The sequence below is a fragment of the Rhopalosiphum padi genome, chromosome 1 (assembly GCF_020882245.1).
Source record: "Rhopalosiphum padi isolate XX-2018 chromosome 1, ASM2088224v1, whole genome shotgun sequence".
Lineage (NCBI taxonomy): Eukaryota > Metazoa > Arthropoda > Insecta > Hemiptera > Aphididae > Rhopalosiphum > Rhopalosiphum padi.
Window position 1 is genome coordinate 92,634,573 of NC_083597.1, and position 23,556 is coordinate 92,658,128.

A 23,556-nucleotide genomic window follows, 5' to 3' on the forward strand; every position below is an offset into this window, starting at 1 on the left:
CATACTACGTTTATGCGACCTGTCATAATTTATAATATATATTTGTACATTATACAATGTTTTATTCTGTGATATGACTATTATGATTTATGACTATATATATAGTGTATATTATAAGATATATGTATATTAATTATTATTGTACATAGCTGGGAACATAATAGACACTTATTTTTCTCAATATAGTATATACATTATAGTGCAACATTTTTTAGAAAATGGGTTTTAATTTTTGGGGATGAACAAGTCCTCCGCGCACCCTCCTAGTTGCGCCAATTTATGTGTATAGTATTGATTTAAGAATTTCATTTAGAGAAAGTAAAAACTGCACACGGGCGTAGCCGGGTAATTAAGCTATATTAATTATTATGTTATATTATTATATTATTATGTACCTATACCTATCATAATATTATTCATATTACATGATCGATGGGGAATGTCCATCGGTCTTTAGTCAGTAAACAATTTTAATACAAGTGCATTACGATTTAAGTGTTGACAATAAGAATATTATAGTATTATATATTATGTTTGTGTAGTAATTATTTAATACACATGTCAGTATGTCACATAATACCTATGTATTGGCGACACTCCGCCTTTCTTTTTTTTTTTTTGAAGAGTTAGTCAAAGAGTAGGTCGCAGCACCATTCCCTTTAATCTTTTTGGGGGGTTTCCACTGTTTAGGTAATAAAAATAAAAATTAAATATAGAATATAATTAGATATAGATAATTATCTATATCTGTATACTTTGTTCATGGATTTTGTCATGGTATCCACATCGTGATATCGCAGTATTATAATATCCACCATCGATTTTAAAAATATAATATAAATATATTTCAAAATCAATGTACCTATCCACAAATTAAAATATATTTTAATTCGTGATAATATCAATTCTATGATCACACTATTCACATTAACAATATTCCCTGGAAGGCAGGAAAGTAGAAACACTAGAAACAAAATATCCATAGATGTGAATGGTCATGTGGACAACTACCTTAAAGGCCCGCACGGCACGCCGCACACACTACAGCAGTGCAAGTAAAATTCTATTGTTTTCCACCGCGGCGGTAAGTTATTATGTTCCGCTAGCCGGCGGATAAATAATAGTATATTTTAATTTTTAAGTAGCTTTAAACGCGTTAATGACGAATGTGAGACGTGAGTTTGTGACTATCTTGCATTCTGATATAATTTCATTTAATATTCTATTAATCTATTGTGTTCTAGACGTTCTAGTCGTAGTGTGTGTCGTATTATTGTAGATGCATTTGTGCGTTACTGTCATGTACGTACGCGTGGACCTTTGACACGTGCTTTATTAATTTGAATGTTATTGGAATCCATTTTTTAGGAAGTTTTTCATTTATTTTGTAACGTTGATTAGCTTCCAAGTTCTACTATAATATATCAAAATGGAAACTGTTTATCCTAATAACGATGAAATACAATACCGTAAACAGCATTTTGGAGGTAAATTGTCTAAAATTTTATGTTTATGTTCTACTTTTACAATAGACTATAAAATGTAATTTTATATTGGACAATATTAATATATTAATTTAGTATATAATTTAAATAATATATATGACATAAATGCAAATATATTATTTTAATTATATACTATTTTAAATTTTAATATAGTTTGTATAATCATAATTATTACCTATCTCGTTACTTATTAGCATTTTATTACTATAGTATATAATATAATGTTATTCATAGGCGCAATTAGGGGGGACTTGGGGGGGAGGCTTAGCTCCCCCAGTTTTTAAACGATTTTACTTGAAGCTTATTAAATTTATTGAAACCATTTAATTACAACTAACAAAATAACTAAATATTTATTGACATTTATATTATATAACACGTCTATTGCAGCTTATCAGTTATAATTTTCAGCTACATGCAAAAGCTCATTTTCCTCAATGAGGCGTATAAAAAATTGGATTAAGATGTAGTATGGGACAAAAAAGATTTAGTTATTTATCTATTTTATGTATAGAAAGAGACATTGCTAATACAATTGACATTCAGGTTATTGTTGATAAATTTTCAAAAAAGGATAGGCGTACCTATTACTTTAATATAAAATAATAATACTATCAATCTGTTATTATGTGTTATGAGTTAGGTACTTATGTAATTTATTATAATAGGTATATGATAAAAATATTTTTTTTACTGTATACTTTTTTTATTCAATATAATTTTGTTTAAAAACATTATTATTATTCATAATAAACAATATTTTTTATTAATAAATAGGTGTATTATTTTTTTAAGCTTTCTATTTTTATTGATTAGACAGTAGCATGTAAAAAGGAAATGTTAGGAGGTTATGAGTGTTATGACATCCTCATTTTATTATATATTTATTATGAGTAAGTATGTATAGCTTATTTTTACTGAATTATTAACCAGGTTACTTAAAACTGTATTATCGAAACATACCTATCTACCTTATTTACAAACAATTTATATTTTAGGCTTTTGCCACATTCCTCTTTAAAAATCTCCTATATAAGCCATAGCTAAGTGATTATGCGGGGTAGAACATTTTTTGATTAAACATGAGACTTGTAAATATTTTTAGCCCCCTCAGCTTTTGACCCTAGTTGCGCCTATGATGTTATTACCTTATTGGTAAGGATCTAAAAATAAAATATCAGTATAAACTAGGTACTTGATTTGTTTTGATATATACCTAACCTACCTAACCTATGTTTTTGTTAATGATTATTTACTACTTATTTCCAATTAATAAGTTTTATTTGTTTTCACAAATACAAAATATGTATGTTATGACGTTATATAAACAATCATTGAGTAATTATAGAAAATAAATGTATTATAAATTATAATAAATGATATTCTTTAGGAATTCAATTACAAAAAAATGTTTTCTTTTCAAAAAAATTCAAGGTGCCTACCAATTTAAAATTAGTTTATAATTTTGTATTGTATATTGTAGTATAAAATCGGTTCTAATTTAAATGTAAGTAGTAAATAAGAAATACAGATAATTAAAATCAAAATGTAATTTGATGATTTTATTAGGTATCCACTTCAATTCCCTTATCGTATATATTTATTTTACCTATTAACTATTAAGCAATTACTAACTTATTAATAGTATATTATTAATCATTATTAATTTACCAAGAAAATTGTACTAAATTTAAGTTAATTAATTACTTAATTGGTTTTATGAGTAATAGGTATACAAATAAAATAAAATTATCTTTGTTATGCAATATAAGTATTTACATTTTAATATTAACATACTTTTAACTTAACATTGCTTAAGAAGATTTAAATAGTGTACAGTATAATATTACATTACCTTTGCAAAATTTATTAATCTATATTAATAAAAGGCTATGTGTGTTTGTATGTATGTATATATGTGTGTGTATGTGTTAACAATCCACTATCTAAAGCCAAGTCTATTTACTTGTTGTTTTGAATCCTATATATTACGATGTGCACCTTTAAACCAGTTTTTAAATTTACATTTTAAAGAGGGATTCACAAAAAATAAATATCTATGTTTATAAAGGGTTGCCTTTGGTTACATAAAATAAAATGATTATTATAATTTATAATTGTATATAATTTTCATAGACTTTAGTATAAGGTCTATGATAATTTTAGGCCTGTATTTTATATTTAGTCAAACCCACCCAAACGATTTAAAAATGTCATAGTCACTTGAAATTTTCCATTTTTTTAATTTTTACAAAATTGTTAAATCAATTTGAAATCATAAATAATTTAACTTTTACAATTTTTGTGTATTTCATATTTTATGTATTTAAATTATAATCGTTAAATCATATTATGAATGTATTAATTTATACTAAGAAAATATCTAATTCTAATAAAAAAAATAGCAATGTTGAGGATATTAGTGGTATCAATCTTTGATAAAAATATTACATTGGTAATATAAAAAATAATAATATATCACTGTAGGTATTTATAAATTATTACTTTTTAGTACAATTTATTTTATGTTACTAGTTATTGAAGACATTTTGAACAATAAAGTTGAATGTACAATTTGTAATGATGATCTATTAAATGAAATTATTTTGAAGAAAATAATAATGGTTCATCAAACTCATCTATTCCTATGTTGTCAAGTAAGTTCTATCAAAAAAAATATACAGTTTAAAGCTAATTGTCTGAATATTAATCAACCAAATGTCCAAGTTATATAAACGAACAAAAAATAAAAGTTTACAATTATACAGACTAAAAATTTATACTTTTTCAAACCATTAAAGTAAATGTTATGTTCCAAAACAGTTTGCTCTTTTTTATATTACTGTTCTTTCATTTATTATCACAAATAATATGATAAATATTTTTAACTTGTGTGTTACATTTCCATTATCCAGATTTTGATCGTATAATTCCTATAAATTAAATTTTAGTATAAAATAATAAACATCATTTTTATAACAATAGCTATTTTTGTTTAATATGTAAATACTAATGTTTAAACTTAAATTTTATTTTTTAGGGCTGTTACTACAAATTATGTGAAGGAAATAAATATAGTTGTATATTATGCATATCAAACAAAGATCTATCTAATTGTGTAAAATGCAATCTCAATGTTTGTAATGTAATTAAAAATTGCATTATTTTATTAAATTTAATTTCAATTAATTTGGAAAAAAAATTAATTATTTTTAAAGTCAATTCTGTTTAAAATAAACTTATTTACTTTTTTAGCGGTGTGTTGAAAACTATAACATTGAACTACTATCGAATGGTGTTATAAGTAAATGCTTTACTTGTGTACCAAAAATGTTGTGGAAACAAAGAGCTCAAGCTGCCAATATGTTAAAAGTATTTTATTCTCAGTTGTAAGTAAATTTTATAGATTGAATATTCTAATTATCTATTTCTAAAAACATCTTATATTTTTTTTTCTTAATAACTGTAACAAATATGAAACTTTTTAGTTTTAATTTTTAAATTTGTACGAATTACTTTTTTCTGTTATAATAATATACCTACTAAGTTACTTATATGTGTATATTTTATTTATTTTTAGATGTATACCTGGTGGTTTATCAGTTAATGAAACAAAACATGACCAAACTGTTTTGAAATACTTAATAAATGAAGCTAAAATTGGGCAAAATTCTATGATAAATAGTATTAAAACCAATTTATGCATTAAATTTATTTTAAAATCATATAGATCGTTTATAATAAATAAACTTACAGAATTTTCTTTTGACGATAATATTCCTGTTGATGAACATTTAAATGGATTGTTTAATATTTTTGAGAATATTTTAGAAAAAACCTGTTCTACTTTAATCAATTTTAAGAGCATATTTAGTATAAGTTCACGTTTAAGTGATACTGTATCTGATATGATGAAATCCTTATGTTTTGACGATGATAAACTCATATTATTCAGTAATTCAAGATTAAATGAAAATTTAGATAAAGTAATAAAAAATAATTCAAACAATCTATCATTAAATAAGTCGAACATATTATGTACTACAAGAATTTTAAGATCACAAAATAAACACAAAATGGATGGTGATAATTTAAACTTAACAATATCTTCAAGCTTGCTATCAAAATCCAAAGCTTCAAATAAGAAATTAACTATTGTTAAAAAACAATCGAATATAAACAATGAATCCATTGCATCAAGTATTATAAATAACAAATTCTGTAATGAAAGTCAAATTGATTTAGTAAATAATAAAATAGTTGATGATAAAGATAATGAATTAGAGTATAATATGAGGAAATTAAAAAATCATGATGTAATACAAATCAATAAGGTAAAATATTTATCTAACTTTTTAATACATAATATAGTTTACCTGGATGATTTGATAACTGTTATTTCTATACACTGAAATATATTATTTTTGAATACAGAATATACAAAGTATGAAATTGTAAAATATTTTTATTGTTATAAGCTTCAAAATAAATATTAACCAATTATATATAATTTCCTTCAATATAGTTTTTATGGGATTTATGCTCAATATTATTAATAACCTTATTATTTTCACTTTTAAATAGATAACTTACAATGTTTAAAATGTTTTCATTAATTTTAAATGAAGCTTTTTTTAGTAACTTAACATTGTTTTATTTTGCTTCCCCTTTCATACTGTGCTATTATAATAAATTTAATTTGTTTGTATTTGTATTATACATTTTTCATTAATATTATCTAGACAAAAAATCAAGCTAAAAATTCAACCAAAAATCAAAAAATACTTGGTGACAAATTGGATGTAAAAATAAATGAAAGGTATACGTTTATTTTAGAACAATAATAAGTAAAGTTTGTATAAAAATGTAATTCACATATTTATTTTAGGCTGATATATTTAAATGATAATGACAACTGTTCTAAAAATAAAATCAGAGTTAATATTGATAATATTGATATTAACCATACTAAAAATACAAGTTTGAAAGAATTTCCAAAAAATGAAGTTAATAAGTCGGAAAAAATGTGCCAATTTATTAAAACAATTGATGAAATTGTCTTGGGTATTTATAAATTTAATTTGTTGAAAAAAAATTGCTATTCAATATCAAATAGCTATTGGTAACTATACTGTGTTTATTGAGAAAATGCAACTCTTTTGTGCATTCAAATTAATGCTCTCTGCTGTCCCGAAGTCTAACCTAACCTAACCGAAGATTTTTTTCATCATGCTACTCGATGGTGGTGATATTATCGTCGTCAATGCGAAGCAATTGCACTGAAAAGTGGTAGGAATGCACAAAAATAGACTGGTTTTGAGCTTCACATAGTTGCATTCTCTTGATGAATGCAATATAATTATTATAGTTATAATAGTCTGCAGTGTGTTGCAAGGACTATTAATAAATCATAATAATAAATACAGTTTAATTGGGTGGCTAACTTGAATGATTGGACATAGGAACATGGTATTACTACATTGCATACGCTCAAATAATCAATCTTAAGAGGTGAATGTATGACAAACAAGTATTGCCTAACTTCTACTGGACAAAAACTGAACATTGCTAGTGTAACTCCTAACTTGAATAAATTATATAGGACAGTGTTTAATTTAGTCAAGATTGTAAAAATATCAGTATATTTTCATTAGCTCAAATCTGGAAAGGAGGGGGAAGAATTCAAGCTGGTCAGTTGTTGAAATAATAAAGTGATGCTCTCAGTAGTAGCACTGCATAGGTGTTAACCATACGCAGTACTTAGAGCAGCGGCTCCCAACCTGGTGGGGGGATTCCCCCCCCCCCAGCGGGAATTTAGAGACTTAGTCTGCTCGAGAGGAATATAGTGATGATGGAATTACGGAAATAGTTATATTCAATAATTTTTTCTTATACTTAATACTATTACTTCGTAAGCTGATTTATAATAAATTTTTAAAATTATGAAAATAATAAAAGTAAATAGTTGTATATTATATAATATATAGTTATTTTGTATGGTCTATTTGCACCGCTTACAAAAAAAAAATTTGCCTAAACTCTAATTTGAGGGGGCAATGATATTTTAGTAAATTTACAAGGGGGGTGTAGAATGAAAAAGGTTGGGAATCACTGACCTAGAAGTTAATATTGTTAGAGACAAAGTTTAAAATAAGTATTCTAAATTTTATAAATTTAGTACTTATTTATTATATTCTAAACTTTATTATCTAAGCCCTAAAACTTAAAATTTAATACAAGAATCTTTAGTATGCATCTTGGGATGTTTGTACTAGTGGTTATCAAATTTTCCTATTTCCACTTGCACATAAATATATAATATCACTCATATGATTTTCTTAACTTCAACAATTGACAATAATTAATTTTATTGCTGTTATTGATGAAATAACAACTGCCTTACCTTAACAGCCAGTATATAAATCTAAAATGAATCGATTAGTAATTTACACAAGTTATATCATGTACAATTAAAAATTATTAATTTGTATTAAACATAATAATTTAATTAAAAAAAAAAAAAACATAATTTTTGAATTTATTGGGATTGAAAATAAAGTTAAAAGTAATTAAAAATGCATAAATTATTTTGTAGTTAAAATTGTTTTAATTGTTTTATTAGCCAAAAATAAAAAAATGCTACTAATGATAGTACATTTATATTAACTGTTACCTAATCTAGTATTTATATTACTTAATTTACTCTAAATGAACTATTGATTTATTGAATATTTAATAGTTTTGAATTATTTGTAAATGGATTTATACTGTACATAACAAAAAGAGTTATTTTAAATTATAATAAATAGTTAATTTTTAATGATATTTTCATTGTTTTCAAAAAAAAAAAAATAATTTAAATAAATATACTCATTAATAAAGATATATTGAAAAATTCTTTACTTCTCAATCATGTACTAAAATATTAAATTTGAATGGTATTTATTGTTTATGGCTAATTTTTGACTGTGAAGTATAAAATAAAAACTAATTTATACTTTGAATTTTCAAATGTGTATAATGTTCGATACCTGTATTTTTTTAATATTTTTTTCGTAGGTGATGTGATAAATTCAACCTTAATTGATTCTAAGAAATGTGATACTATTAATAGTTATGTTGAATTAGAAAGTAAAGACATCGTTGTAAGTCTATTAATTACTATTAATTATGTTATGTATATATTGTTGTATAAAAAAAAATTATGAAGTTAATCGTTCTTTATTTTTTTTTTGCTTGGAACTGACAACGCCTTGGAAATATTTTCGCAGTACATCTCTGATGCTGCCATAATTTATTGAAAATAAAATAAAAATATATATATATCAATATTACAAAACATTGGTGTAGATAGGACAGCCCACTCCGTTTCAATCCGTACAATTATTTAAACATTTATGATTTTGTCTAAATTGTATAGTTCTTTGCTTCTTGTGAATAATCTGTGCGATTGACAAGACTGGCAATTATTATAGTTCCTACAACTTATTTCTACAATTTGGTTTTAATTTGATTAAAAAGCTAGTTTTTAATCTTGCTACAAAAAGAAGTTATTAATATGAATTGGTGGTAATTATTAAATTGTATTTTATTTCAAGGTAATGCCAGAAGAATTATCATCTGATAAACATAATAATAAAAACATAACTTGTTCAAAACAATCATCTTCATTTATTATACCATGTGTTACTAATAAAAATAATGATTCTGGTATTGAATTTAATAAAAAAAATAAAGGAACAAAAAGGTGATAATACTTTTTTTATACTAATGAACGTATTTTGAATATTTTAAGTATTTGTACTATATAATACAATTTTTTCTGTTTATACAACATAATGTTTTTGTACTTTCTCTATTGAAGGCATTGAGGCATAATATTTATATGAAAATGTTTAAGTTGAAGTATTTAACTAATAGCTATTTTTAATTTTAAGTCAAAAACTGTATACTATATTGTGTGTATTTAAATAAATTAAATTTGTTATAATTATCAAAAAATGTATATATATATATATATACTTATTTTTAATATTATCAACTTTATATTGATTAAAAAAGAGTTAATTATTAAAAAAAAATACATTTAATTTTATTTATTTCATATGATAATATTATTAAATATTATTAGCTATATTAGCTCTTGAACAATATTTTTTCCCTATCTTGTTTACAGAATTTAATTTAATAATTTGTTTTTGCTATTATAACTATTTGTTACAATTTACTAAAATAAAAGAATTTTTATATTTTTATGTTAAATATAGAATGCTGATAACATCTAACTCGTCTAATGATTCAGATTCATCAGTAAAAAAAACAAAAAAACCCAATTCCAAAAATCTGACTAAAAAAAGCATATTTGATTTATCAACTAGCAATAGCAGCAGTAGTTCCGATGAAAGTTCATCTTCTTTAACAGTTAAAAAGCGTAGAAGAAAGTAAGTTTTTATATGAAAACTTCCATTAAATACGATTTAATCCTTAACAATAACATATTTTATAGTAGACAACTGTCTAATGATAGTTTTGATGAAGATTCTGATAATAGTAAAGTATCTCATAATAATGTAAGTATATTTATGTATAAATTAACTTAGTATTATTTTTAATTTTTAAATAATGATGCTCCTTGTTACCACAATTTTTAAATTACAAAATATAATAAAGACTTAAAATAAATGTGTAACAAATTAATCCTATTTAGTTTTTTTTTCTGTTAAAAATATACAGGGTGTAACAGATAGACTTATCCAAAAAAAAAAACAAAAAAAATTGTGCTACTTAAACGTATGACAAAATTGTTTAATGTTATATGATGAGTAAATAATTAAAGAAATGTACTCATATCAGAAAATTTTCAAAAATCATATTTTTAAAAAAGTTATTACGTTCCAAATTAATTTAATCAAAAAATATTGATATTTTAAAAAAATTCTAAAAAATAAACTACTTGACTTAGATAAATCTATTTACTATCAAAATTTTTCTTGTAATCAGATTCACAAATTGGCTATTTTAAATATATTAGGGGAGATTTGACTGTATTTATGCTATGATTCATTTGATGATTGATAAAAAAAGATGTCAACTATAGTTTACATTTGGTTTTTTTAATGTCCATTTGTTTGAAAAAACTCATACAACTTCAAAATGCACAAATGTGTAACATATAACCATGTTACATACTTAAAAAAAATGTATTATAAGTTGTGGTTTTTTTAACTGACCTTCCAAAATATGCCATGGCCAACTGGCCATGCATTTGAAACTTACATAATTTATAAGTTTTGCAATTTGTTTAATTAGATATTGATGAAAGGACGAAAAAATATTCGAAGATTAATAATACAAGAGGAACTTAGTGAATCCACTCAAAATGCCATAAAAGAAGAAGAACTTCGGAAGAACCGCGTACAAAAACGTCAAAAGCTAGTATATATAGTTAATGTTTTTTTATGAATTTGATGTATTTGTTCACTTAAATATTTTAGTATAATGAAAATTGTGATGTACCAACACCATTGGAAACAGAATTCTGTAAAAAATTATTGCTAGATTTTGATGATAAAACAAATGAAGAACTTATTGCAGTTCATCCGGATCTTGCGAAGTTTCTCAAACCACATCAGGTTAGACAAATTCATTCGAAGTAACTAATATGATATTGTTTAAATTAATAATTTTATTCTTAAATAAATAGGTGAAAGGAATAACATTTCTGTGGAATTCTGTGTTTGAATCATTAGCAAGAATTAAAGAACATAAAGGAAATGGATCAATCTTAGCTCACTGTATGGGTCTAGGTAAAACACTACAAGTATGTAATGTTATACATTCCTCATAATAATCTTGTACATTAAACTTAGTTTCTTAAATCATAAGTAATTGGTTTCCAAGTGTAATATAAATTATTTTTAATTATTTGATCCTTAATAATATTGTCCTACTAGAAAAAATTAATTTTGATTACAATAATTAAAGTTAAAAAAAAAGTAATTATCATTAATTATATTTTAAAATTTGGCTATGGTATTTTTTTTTTCTACACATAAATATTTATAAATAGATTAAATGATTTTTAATTTGTATAAAACAGAAAAAAAACTATTAATTTATACAAACTAAATTGTATACTATATTTTAAATGTTAAAATGTGAACTATTAAATAAAGACAATACTTTCTATAATATCTATAGCAAAATAATTAATTTTTTTTTCAGATTATATCTTTAATTCATACATTATTTAGGTACCCTGAAACTGGTATTAAAACTGTATTAATTATTACTCCCAATGCAACAATTGAAAATTGGTGTAAGGAATTTCATAAATGGTTACATGATATTGATGAAAAAAAACATTTTTTTATACTTAACTTAGTCGAGTAAGAATATTATCAAAATATTATGGCATTTAATTATTAATTTCAAGTTATTTAAACAATTTTCATTTTAGATCTAAAACCTATGAAAGCCGAAAAAATATTATAGATGAATGGCGTAGAGAACATGGGGTATTGATTACAAGCTATGAGTTGTATAGATCAGTTGTTAACTACAAGTATATTGACAAATTTCCTTCAATCTTAGAAGGACTTGTTGATCCCGGACCAGATTTAGTCATATGTGATGAAGGACATGTACTTAAAAACCATGTCACAACAGTATCAAAAACAGTTAATCGTATCAAAACACTTAGAAGAATTGTGTTAACTGGAACACCATTACAAAATAATTTAAAAGAATGTATGTATTGTATGTAAATTATCTTAGTTATTATAAGTTCACAAAATTATTATTTCAATAGCAAATTAAAAATCAAATTATGTAATAATACATATGTATAATTATGTAAATTATGTCAATTAAAATAATTATTTATCATATAATTGAGACAAGTACCACTATCAAACAAAAATTTTAAAGGGCTCCAGCTTTACCTTTAAAGTATACAAAATAAAAGAAAATTTAAAATTATTTACCTAATTTCTATGTTTATCCCAGGTTCACTCATACCCTAGAAATTTTAATAATTTTACCTAAGTTGATTTATTTCCCAATGTTTCTATAGATCATTGTATGGTTGATTTTATTCGACCAAATTTATTAGGATCAATAAAAGATTTTACTAACCGTTTTATAAATCCAATTACTAACGGGCAATACTTAGATTCAACTTCAATAGACGTAGAATTGATGAAAGGAAGATCACATGTATTGCATAAAATGCTTGAAGGATTTGTACAGGTATTCTTTATTATTATGTTAATTTTTACAATCAAGTCTAGTCTTGTTATACAAATCTAAAGTTGGTGATATTTCTAAATATTGTAATAGTATTTGTATTAACAGTATACAACAATTAGTAAATTACTAGTTTAAATTTAAAAATTATTTAATATTGTTTAAAATAATTTACATTTTTTCAATTACATTTTACACTATTATTATAAAATTATTTATTTATTTGTTTTATTTTTTTTTTTTAGAGATTTGATTATAATGTTCTTACACCTTTTTTACCTCCTAAACATGAATATGTAATTTACTTGAAGATAGCTGATAAACAAATAGAATTATATCAGAAATATTTAGATTCTTATAGACAGTCAGATTTATTTACTAATTACAATATGCTTCAAATAGTTTGGACCCATCCTAAACTATTAGCATTATATGCCAACCGAACTGAATCAAAAAGAGAAGTATAATTTATAAACTTGTTTCTTATTAATTGTTTAATAAAATATGTTTTATTTTTAGAAACAAAAATTTAAAGACACTAGTTATATTGATTCTTATTCAAATTCTATTGAAGAAGTTGAAAGTAAGAAAAAAAGAATTTCACATAATTAAAAATGGATTAGATTTGTATTTGAAAGTTGATATTTCAATAAACTAAAAACTGTTTTCTTAAAGAAATTATAAATATTAATTGAAGATATTTATTTAAAATGTATTATTTTGATGTATAATATTTCAGTATTGATAATTTTAATTTTATAGATAGGCAAATACCAGTCTCAGTTTTTGACTCAACAATCACGAAAAAACCAAATATTAATCTTAAGTGGTGGAAACCTTATGTTTCAAAAACTGATTTGGAATCTGTGTACCCGTACTCAAAGTTTATAATGATGTTTTCAATACTTCAAGAATGTGAAAAAATTGGTGATAAAGTGTACGCATAATTTATATTTAACATTAGCTTACAATTTGAATTATTCTTTTTGTTAAAATTTTAATCCAGGTAAGTACTGGAAAATGGATTGGTGATTATCTATATTTTCTTATACATAAGATATAAATATATGATTTTTTATAATTTTTTGTGAATACTATGCTACTATACGTTTCACTTTTACCAGAACGGCCTCTTAACCAAATTTTTAATGCAAAACAAAAACTAATTATCATTTTAAGAACTTAACAAATGTCTACTCTATTATAGGTTATTGTTCAGTCAGTCATTATTTACTCTTGATCTCATTCAGGACTTTTTGGAAAATGCTGAAGATAAATCTGATGATAAAGGGGGTCCTTATGGTAAATCTTGGAATCACAGTGCAGATTTTTATAGAATTGATGGTTCAGTAAGTTTAAAAGAGAGAGAAGATTATTGTGAAAAATTTAATGATATCAACAATCCTAGGTATATATTATTATTTTTTAATATTTAAGTAATTTTTTATATTTACTATGAAATAATTAATTTTCAGGTTGAGACTTTTATTATTGTCGACAAAAGCTTTTAATTTAGGTATTAATTTAGTTGGTGCTAACAGAGTTATTATTTTTGATGTGACATGGAATCCATCCCTAAATGTTCAAAGTATATTTCGTGTATTTAGATTTGGGCAGACTAAACCATGTTATATTTATAGATTCATTTCTGAGGTAAATAAAACAAAAAAATATGCTAAAGACTACATAAATTGTATTTTATAATGTTTTTTTTTAATATTTTTACTTATTTGTATTATTATAATTTTTTCATTCTAAAATTTTGAATATACTTATTGAATTACTTTTATTCGTTAAATAAAGGGTACAATGGAGCAAAAAATATATGAACGTCAAATATCAAAGTTATCAATGGCTTTTCGTATAATTGATGAACATCAAATTGATCGTCATTTTAATGCTAAATGTCAGGAAGAACTTTATGAATTTGAACCAAATACTACTAAACCTAAATCAACATTAAATTTACCTAAGGTTCCTATATTAAATGATTTTTAAATATGTTTTTACATTATTTTTATTTTTTATTTTTAATATCAATGCTGAAGGATCGTTTGATGGCTGAATTAATATTAAGGCATGAAGACCTTGTTATGAACATACTAGAACATGACTCATTACTACAAAATAATGAAGCAGAAGAATTAGATGAGGATGGTAGAAATGCAGCATGGGAAAATTATAAAAAAGAAAATGATTCAGCTAACGTTTCTATTAAACAATCAATATTACCTATATTTTGTGGATCTGAAAGTGACTAGGAAATAAAGTATATATATTAATATTATAATATTAAAATAAAATTTAATCCTAATAATAAATTTAAAATTGTTTTTATTTCATATATATTATTGGTACTCAAGTCATCTGAAACTGGCAGATGTGTATAATAATGTACTCAATAGAACTTAGTAAGTAATTCTAATACTCTGTTTGATTTAAAATTTTACTTAAATTGTGAAGTTACACAATTTTTTTTCTAGTTGTCTTTAAGCGTTATCAAGACTTACTGTTATATGTTCTAAAGTAAATGATGCTCAACATGTTAAGCAAAAAGTATTATATAAATTATGTTATAGCTACATAACAGTTTTTTTTATACTATCAAATAAATGAATACTTATTCATTTAACACCAAGAATATATAAATATATTATTTGTGTTATTTATTTTTTAAATATATTCTTTACAAATAAAACTGTTATTGTGCATACTAATGTTTAATTCTATAATTCTTAAATCTTATAAAAAAAAAATTAACAAAATTTTATATGTACGTAATAAGTGATTCTTTTTGCTTTTATTTAAGTTATTTTAATTTTGAAATAATAATTATTACATGTTTTTAGATTTAATTGTTATAAGGAAAGTACCTTAATAATGTAACTTATATTAGACATTAATTATTACTATGTTTTTATTATTATTTAAAGAATGATCTTAATATCTTTAAGCATTGAGTTTTTTTTTTATTTGTATATGTTTTATCTATAAACAAAAATTGTATACTGATTTATTAAAAATTAAAAAAATGACATACACATGACTACATGAGTTTTCTGTCTTACACATGTACTACTTAGCAAATTTGTATTTGGCTAAAACAATTTTTGTGTTGTTAGTCTTATAATATTAGTAAATAGATAAATTTATTATTTTAAAATAATACAAAATTGGATTTGCTAAATGTAAATTATATTATAAAATTGTTATATTACCTAACCCTTGTGAATCGCTATTAATTAATATAATTTTATAGTTTAGGTAACATAGGTACTAAAGAAATTATTGACAAAACTGATAAGTATACCTAGTATTTGATTTTTATAATTAGGAATCTAATTTTAAATATATCTGGTACCAAGGATGATTATGTTTCTATACTCAATAAAAAATTGTAAACATTGCTAATAATCAAGGCTTGGGTTCTATGATTATGGTCATTATTATAACAAGTGTTTTTATCATAGATAAATAATAATTAATACATAGGTATATTAGGTTTCCACAAAATTAATAAATCTGTTGTCATATATAATGTAAAAACAATGATAATTCTAATACATGTACTTTTTAAATTTATAAAATTATAACAATTATTATAATATTAACATAATGATTTTTGTAATATATCTTTTGTAGACAAATTTTACAAAAAATATTGAGTATACTTGTGAATAATTTATTTACAACTATTGGTTGATTGAATCTAATTATTCTAATTAATAAACAATCAGAAAAAATACTATAATTTTTTATTTAAGTACAAACCATACATTTTTTTTTAAAATTCAGAATTTATAGTATATCGGTTTGTAAGTATTGAATTTGCCATGAACATTTAAACACAATTATTGTTTATGAATAATAGGAGCCTCTATTTTCAAGAATAAAATGCAAATCAAATTAAAAACGACATTTTATTGAAGAATTTTTATATAACGACAGGTAATAATAAATTTACACCATAATTATTATACATATGAATATTTATGCATCAAATAAACTAAATCTACACATAGTATGCACAGTAAAAAATAAGTTTTACTGTTTTTATTTGTCACATGACGTTTTTATAATTTAAATGTACCATTGCAACTTATCTGAGCCATAATTTTAAACGTAATGCATCCACACCATTCAAATAGTAGCAAAATAGACGTTTATCTCGTACAAAGCCTAAGTTTTCATATAATTTTAATGCTGGTTTATTAGTGATTTCTGTTTCAAGTACAACCTGTAATTAATACAAAAATATAATTTATTAAAGAATTTTAAAAACAAACCAAATATTCGATAAGATTAATTAGCATGTGTCAATATTACCCTTATAATATAATAAATACTTGACTATATCAATATTGCATAAAATGAGAAAGGGAAATATAAAATATAAGTACCATAGTAATAGATAAACCAGTGGGTTTATTATAGAATTGTAAGTTCTAACTCGTCAAATTATAAAATGAAAAGCACTTAAATTATTTATCAGTATTTAATTTTCATTATTTAACCATTAAGCTACTTAGCTTAATTGATATTGATTAAATAGTTTAAGAGGATTTTTTATTTGCATATGCTGTCTTTCTCTTATTAACACAAAATAGCAAAATTTACATTCAGAAGAATCCAATTTTAATATTAAAGTGAATTGAACTATTATACAATTTGAAAGTAAGAATATTATCCAGGGCTACAGGCTTTTTTGATATTATTTAATTTTAAAATGATTAAACATAATATTATCCAGGATAATATTCATATCTTTAAATGTTATAAATGACAAATTCATTCTAATATTAAAAAATATAACAGTAAAAAAGAGTCTTCTGAATGTAAGTTTGCTATGTCATGTGCTAACTTAGACACTTAGTGCTAGTAACACAAAGATAACACATGTAGGTACTACAGTCTTAAAAATATATTTTTATCAATGATTATAGTATTAAGTCAAAAATATTGATAATATAATTACTATAGATTTAGTTATTGTTTATGAAATTAGATATTTGAACAAATATATTGCTACAAAATTGCTTAGTTAAATATATTTTATGCATAGGTATTAGGTACCTAGTATAACATAATTATAATATCTACAAAATAATATATTATTAGCTAAAATTGTGTAGAATATATTTTTATTATATTAACAAAAATATAATACAAAACCAGATTTTGGATTTAATAAAGATAGTGCTATACAAATAGCTATACTTTATTCAAGTTAAGAAGATAATTTGGTCAATGTGCAGGGGCGCATATCTTAAATACTTGGCATGCATACAGATGGTACACTCAGAAGTAATAATTGTGTATTGCCTGATCAGTGATCACCATCCAACAAAAACTTTTAACACCAGGTTAGCTTCTTAACTTGAATAGAGTATAATCAATATGGAGGGCAAAATAGGGCATATACCCACATCCCTTGGTCAGGCACGTATACAAAATATAATTACGGGGGGATGGGTTAACAAAATATAGCAATACAAATTGTAGTACCGCATACATAATAAAACAATTTCTTCCTTGTTACTTGAAATTATTTCAGGGGGGCCTTTGAACCCCCCTCCTATATACATGTCTGCCCCGGATATCAATATAATATAATAATTTTGAAAATTTTAACCTTTATTATTATTTAAATAAACATTTCATTGATATTTTAATTTTAATATAATTTTTTTTTTTAATACACCTTGATGTTTGATTTAATTATTGCCCTTCCAAATAAATTCCCCATAAGCACTTATGATATTCAATTAAATATAATGTATATGAATAAGATATATCACAAACACAAACCGTTTATATTAAAAATTTAATTTCTGGGAAAATTTATATACATATAATTATAATTAATTAATTTACAAACTAAGATTAACATAAGATAAGAGATAAATGAAAACACAATTTATTGAGATAATGTGAAATAGAAGGTATCTGAGCAACAAACTTTTGTGAATATGTCATGATAGATTTTATGATGTTTAAAACTTATATATAATATATTGAATTTTTTCATCTAATGTTAGAAAATTTTTAGAGCAAAACTTTTTTTGTTGAATCTGTTTAAAAAATTTAAATTACCTATTAATTATTCTGATACTAAGTTATAAAATAGTAATAATCAATTAAAGCCACCTGCAATCACATGGTGGTTAACAAGTTAAATGGATTGAAAATGGTGCTTTTTTTGTAATTTGCTTAAGATACACGCAATATGAGAATTAGATGTTTTTTTCAATTCAATAAACCAATTAAATAAAATTTAAATGTGTGAGCAAACCTTCTTGAGATTGACTATATTTAGATTTTGATTTTAGATCACTATATACAAAAAAAAAATAAACAATTATCGCTTTTGATCCCTTAAGGTCCATTATCAAGAAAATTAGTTATTGAAAAAATTTATTTAAAATTGATCTTGTATTAATTACAAAATATATTAGTTTCATATTTAATTTAAAACTATAAGGAAAAGTGAGCCATTCATGAAAATACTTCAACAGTTCCTTACAAAAATTATCCTTAATTCTTATGAACTTTTTAAACTAAAAATAATATTTATTTCAATACAGAATTACAACCAGATTACTTAAATAATTACATCAAATAATTATCATGAATTTAAAATATTATTAATCAATATTTTAAATTCAGTATAATTACATTAATCAATATAGAATTATAAAACAAAAATATTACCTCATCAGCTCCATCATTCACCATGGCTTCTATTGCATTCAATACTAAATTAGAACCTAAAAAATAGACATATTCTTTATTTAAAAACATTAATTTAGTTTATTAGATCATGTAACAAAATAAAATACCAATATGCTGTTTTCGGTAATTTTCATCTACTGCCAACATTGCAATATAACCTCTTCTAACTTTTCTGTGGGCGTCTAACTTACACACAATTGCTCCAACACTTTTATCTACGTCTACAGCCTAGAACATAATATAATAACAGACAAAACGTTTTATGAACTGTGTAATCAGATGTTGCAGTTATAGAAAATGGCTATATGATTAAAACTCACAAGGAAACATAGTTTAGGCCAATTGTGTATAAAATAGCGGTATGTGTAGATTGAATATGGTTCAGATAAGTCTTTTTGTATTAACCGCATAATGTCCTTCATTTGTTGTTCGTTTTTATAACAAACATATTTGACACCGTCAATTTGCTGTAAGCCTTCAGCATGATCGCTATTATTTATAGCACTAGACGAACACGACGGCTTACATTGACTAGACGACGATGAGGAAGTCAACGATATAGAGTTCAAACAGGGCAAATTATTTTGCGCTACATCGCCGCTATAGACGTTATTTTCGGATATCGATAGCAGATTCACATCCGCAATTAGGTCGGTGTTTGAGTAAACGATGGATTCGTTTACACGGTTGACAACGTCAGACAGCACTACAGACTTGTCATCATCTCTTGTGTCTAGCTCGTGGGATTGAAGTTGTACGTCTGCCATTTAAGTTACCGTTTAATTCCGGCATTAATAGTTATTATGACATATTACTTATTGATTCGAAATGTTATGCATGTTGAAATATAAGATTCAGCTAAGAAACTATACAGTAACATCATTATTATTATTATCATTATTGGATTACAATTGATTATGGTTTGAATGTTAACACATTCTCATCTCTCATGGAAGAAACGAGTAAAGTGGAGTCGAATTATGTAGACAAGTTGTAATAATAGTATACCTTATACCATAGAACAATATAGAGGCGACACTCAATCAGCTGATCCGTTTACAGTCTGTCCTACGGTCGCTTATACCACAAAAGCTAAAAGCTTATACCCATAGTTGAAATCATAGACATACTATCGTTGAAATATATGTAAATATATAATGCGTTATTTCAACCATGTTTATACCTAAACCTAATACTATAATATTATATTAATATCACGGTCTACTGTCTACTCGGTCTAGTGTCTAGTGTCTACGGACGTGGACTAAGACATATCTTAGTTCGTGTATAATATATAAAATATATTATCGTAGACCTATAAACTATTATAGTTATTATTTAAGTATTTAGCATTATAAACCTTGGGTTATATTATACTAGGTATTATTATTATTATATAGTGATTGTTATACATAGCTAGGGTTGCCAACCGGCCGGTTTTTGACCGGCCTAGCCGGAAATTAAGGTTGATGGCCGGTTGCCGGTAACAACCCTCTACCGGCCTTTAAAAAACCGGTAATTTAAAATTTATCATTGAGTTTTAACTTGTAAGAAAAATAATAATAATTAGTATTGGTGTGTTTATAAAATGCAAGAGAATTTAATAAACTTGTATTGATTATAAATACTAGTATTTATCACGAACTATGATCATAATCATAGTTCGTGGTATTTTTAAATTATAAATTATAATCAATGGTAAAACCTAATTTACGATATGATAACTATCGAAGTCGGCAATTCTCGGTATTCCTCATCGGCACGACAATATTATTATTAGTAGTCTTTTAGAATAGTATTTATAAACTTATGATACGATATTACGAATTATACAATATATATTTAATGTTACAACACAATCAGTAAATTTAGTATTTAGTTTCCCGTTGGCGTCAGTGCATCACAGTGTAGTATGTACGTATTTCGATCGGGTTTGTGTGTTTATTTTGTATCCATTTTTATTTGTTAAAATGAGTGACAGTGATTCTAATAATTACGATAAACCAACCACCCCATTAAAAAAGAGACGTTTACGAAATTGTATATTCAATGACAATTGGATGAAAGACTCTAGATTTTCTAATTGGCTTGCTAAACATGACGATATAAATAAGGCTCGTTGTATTTATTGTATGAATGTATTTAGTGTAAAATATGACGGCGTTAACGCAGTTCAGTCCCATTCAAATTCGAAAAAACATATTTCAACTGTCCAAAGTAGACAAAAATCAGCGGTAATAAAAAATTATTTTGTTACTCAAGACATAAAAGAGAATGACGCAGTTGCCGCGATAGAACTTAGTAAGTGTTTTCACTGTGTTAAGCATCATCATAGCTATTTATCAACTGATTGTGGCGTAAAATTGGAATTAAAACATTTTAGTGATGCTACTTTGGCCAAAAAAATTAGACTTGGTAGAACAAAGATGGAAGCTCTTGTACAAAATGTGCTTTGTCCTTTTGCAATCGAAGTTCCCCTTAAAAAACTTAAATATCCAATAAATTTACCGTTTTCTTTATCAACTGATGCATCAAATAAAGGCAATCGCAAATTTTTTCCTTTGGCAGTGAGATTTTTTGACTTAGAAAAAGGGGCTAAAGATTATCTTTTGGATTTTTATGAAGAACCCGATGAAACTTCTGAATCAATTTTTAACACTATTTTACGTGCTATTGAAAATTTTGGCTTAGATATTCAAAATATCACGGCTTTTGGAGCAGATAACGCTTCAGTGAATTATGGCAAAAATTGTTCTGTTTACGAAAAATTGTTAAAAAAAAAACCATCCATAATAAAAGCTAATTGTAATTGTCATGTACTGCATAATACAGCTAAGCATAGTCTAAAATTGTTAAAATATGACGTTGAAACATTAGTAATAAAAGTTTTTAATGAGTTTTCTATTAGTGCTAAAAGAATAACGGAACTTAAGGACTGTTTTGAATTTGTTCAACAAGATTTTCATAACGTATTACGTCATATTTCCGTCAGGTGGCTCAGTTTATATACGGCTGTCGATCGTTTAATTCTAAATTGGAGTGCGATTAAAATATATTTTTTAAAAAAAGGTAAAAATAATTGTGATAGAATAATTTGGAAATTTATTAAAGACCAAGTTGATGGACTTTCAAAGCAGCTAACCCTCAGTGAATGCTATATCTGGTTTGTTCACCACATTTTATCAGTATTTCAAAAGTCTATATTGATGTTAGAGAAAAAAAATTTAAATGCAACTGATGTATTTGATATAATGAATGACTTGAGAAATCAAATCTCAAATCGTAAAAATGACGAGTTTTTTGGAATAACTGTTACAACTACATTAAATGGTCTAACATTAACTGAGAAAAATGAATTTAAGACGAGTGCACTTCTTACTTATCAACGGGCTATTGATTATCTTGAAAAGTGGTTTAATTTTGAAAGTTCTCCGTTCAAATTATTTACGTGTTTAAAATTACATAATAAAATACCAAGTATAATGGAGTTATCAATTCTAGCAAAATGTATTGGAATTCAAGTGAATGAAAATGAACTTTACGATGAAATTAATTTATTAAAATTAATGCCAGATAACGTGCTTAATAATTGTGAGTTAACTAGCTCTGAAAAATGGATAAAATTTTTCCAAATGTCATCTGTGGAAGTTCCAAATTTAAAAAGCATTGTGAGATATGTATATTCAGTACCATGTAGTAATGCTTTTGTCGAACGAATATTCAGTCATATGAATGGTTTATGGACAGAAGAAAGAAACAGGCTTGGTGTTGATACGGTAAAAGCAGAACTCGTTATCCAAAATAATCTTCTGTTCTCGTGTTCTGAATTTTTTGACTTTGTTAAGGACCAAACAGATTTGCTAGCTGCAGCGAGACTGTGTACGAAGTACAAGTTTAAGAAATAATTTCTACAATATTTAATATAATACTATTTTCCAAGCTATTTTCATTTTTATATTATTTAAAATAACAAAAGCAATGTTATTATATTAGTTTAACTTATTACAAAACATTACCAACTGTATTCAATTTACTTATTATTTTTAATTTTTTATCAACAAAAGCATTGTTA

The 23,556-nt window shown here is 24.4% G+C and overlaps 2 protein-coding genes across 7 annotated transcripts; one reads left to right on the forward strand and one right to left on the reverse strand.

Annotated features, from left to right (window-relative positions):
- The first annotated feature begins 231 nt into the window (after positions 1–231).
- On the forward strand, positions 232–15,572 carry LOC132932090 (transcriptional regulator ATRX homolog). 6 transcript variants are annotated; one of them, XM_060998301.1, is made up of 27 exons: positions 232–1,175; positions 1,245–1,487; positions 4,041–4,162; positions 4,546–4,650; positions 4,761–4,894; positions 5,086–5,839; positions 6,248–6,324; positions 6,394–6,569; positions 8,565–8,650; positions 9,104–9,252; positions 9,773–9,946; positions 10,012–10,075; positions 10,815–10,940; positions 11,000–11,137; positions 11,209–11,325; positions 11,730–11,893; positions 11,965–12,254; positions 12,580–12,755; positions 12,998–13,213; positions 13,272–13,335; positions 13,515–13,689; positions 13,960–14,160; positions 14,228–14,405; positions 14,556–14,726; positions 14,801–15,021; positions 15,116–15,163; positions 15,236–15,572. In XM_060998301.1, the coding sequence occupies exons 2-25, from the start codon at positions 1,430–1,432 to the stop codon at positions 15,011–15,013; spliced, it is 4,128 nt and encodes a 1,375-aa protein (XP_060854284.1). In that variant the 5' UTR covers positions 232–1,175; positions 1,245–1,429; the 3' UTR covers positions 15,014–15,021; positions 15,116–15,163; positions 15,236–15,572. The 6 variants fall into 6 exon arrangements, with proteins under 6 accessions (XP_060854284.1, XP_060854286.1, XP_060854285.1 ...); XM_060998303.1 differs by having other exon boundaries at positions 232–1,084; XM_060998302.1 differs by having other exon boundaries at positions 232–1,084; positions 1,369–1,487.
- Positions 15,573–16,653: 1,081 nt separating this feature from the next.
- LOC132932091 (N-alpha-acetyltransferase 30-like) lies at positions 16,654–20,379 on the reverse strand. The gene is made up of 4 exons (XM_060998308.1): positions 19,805–20,379; positions 19,592–19,712; positions 19,464–19,519; positions 16,654–16,989 (listed from the first exon to the last, which is right to left on the reverse strand). The coding sequence occupies exons 1-4, from the start codon at positions 20,249–20,251 to the stop codon at positions 16,852–16,854; spliced, it is 762 nt and encodes a 253-aa protein (XP_060854291.1). The 5' UTR covers positions 20,252–20,379; the 3' UTR covers positions 16,654–16,851.
- Positions 20,380–23,556: the final 3,177 nt, after the last annotated feature.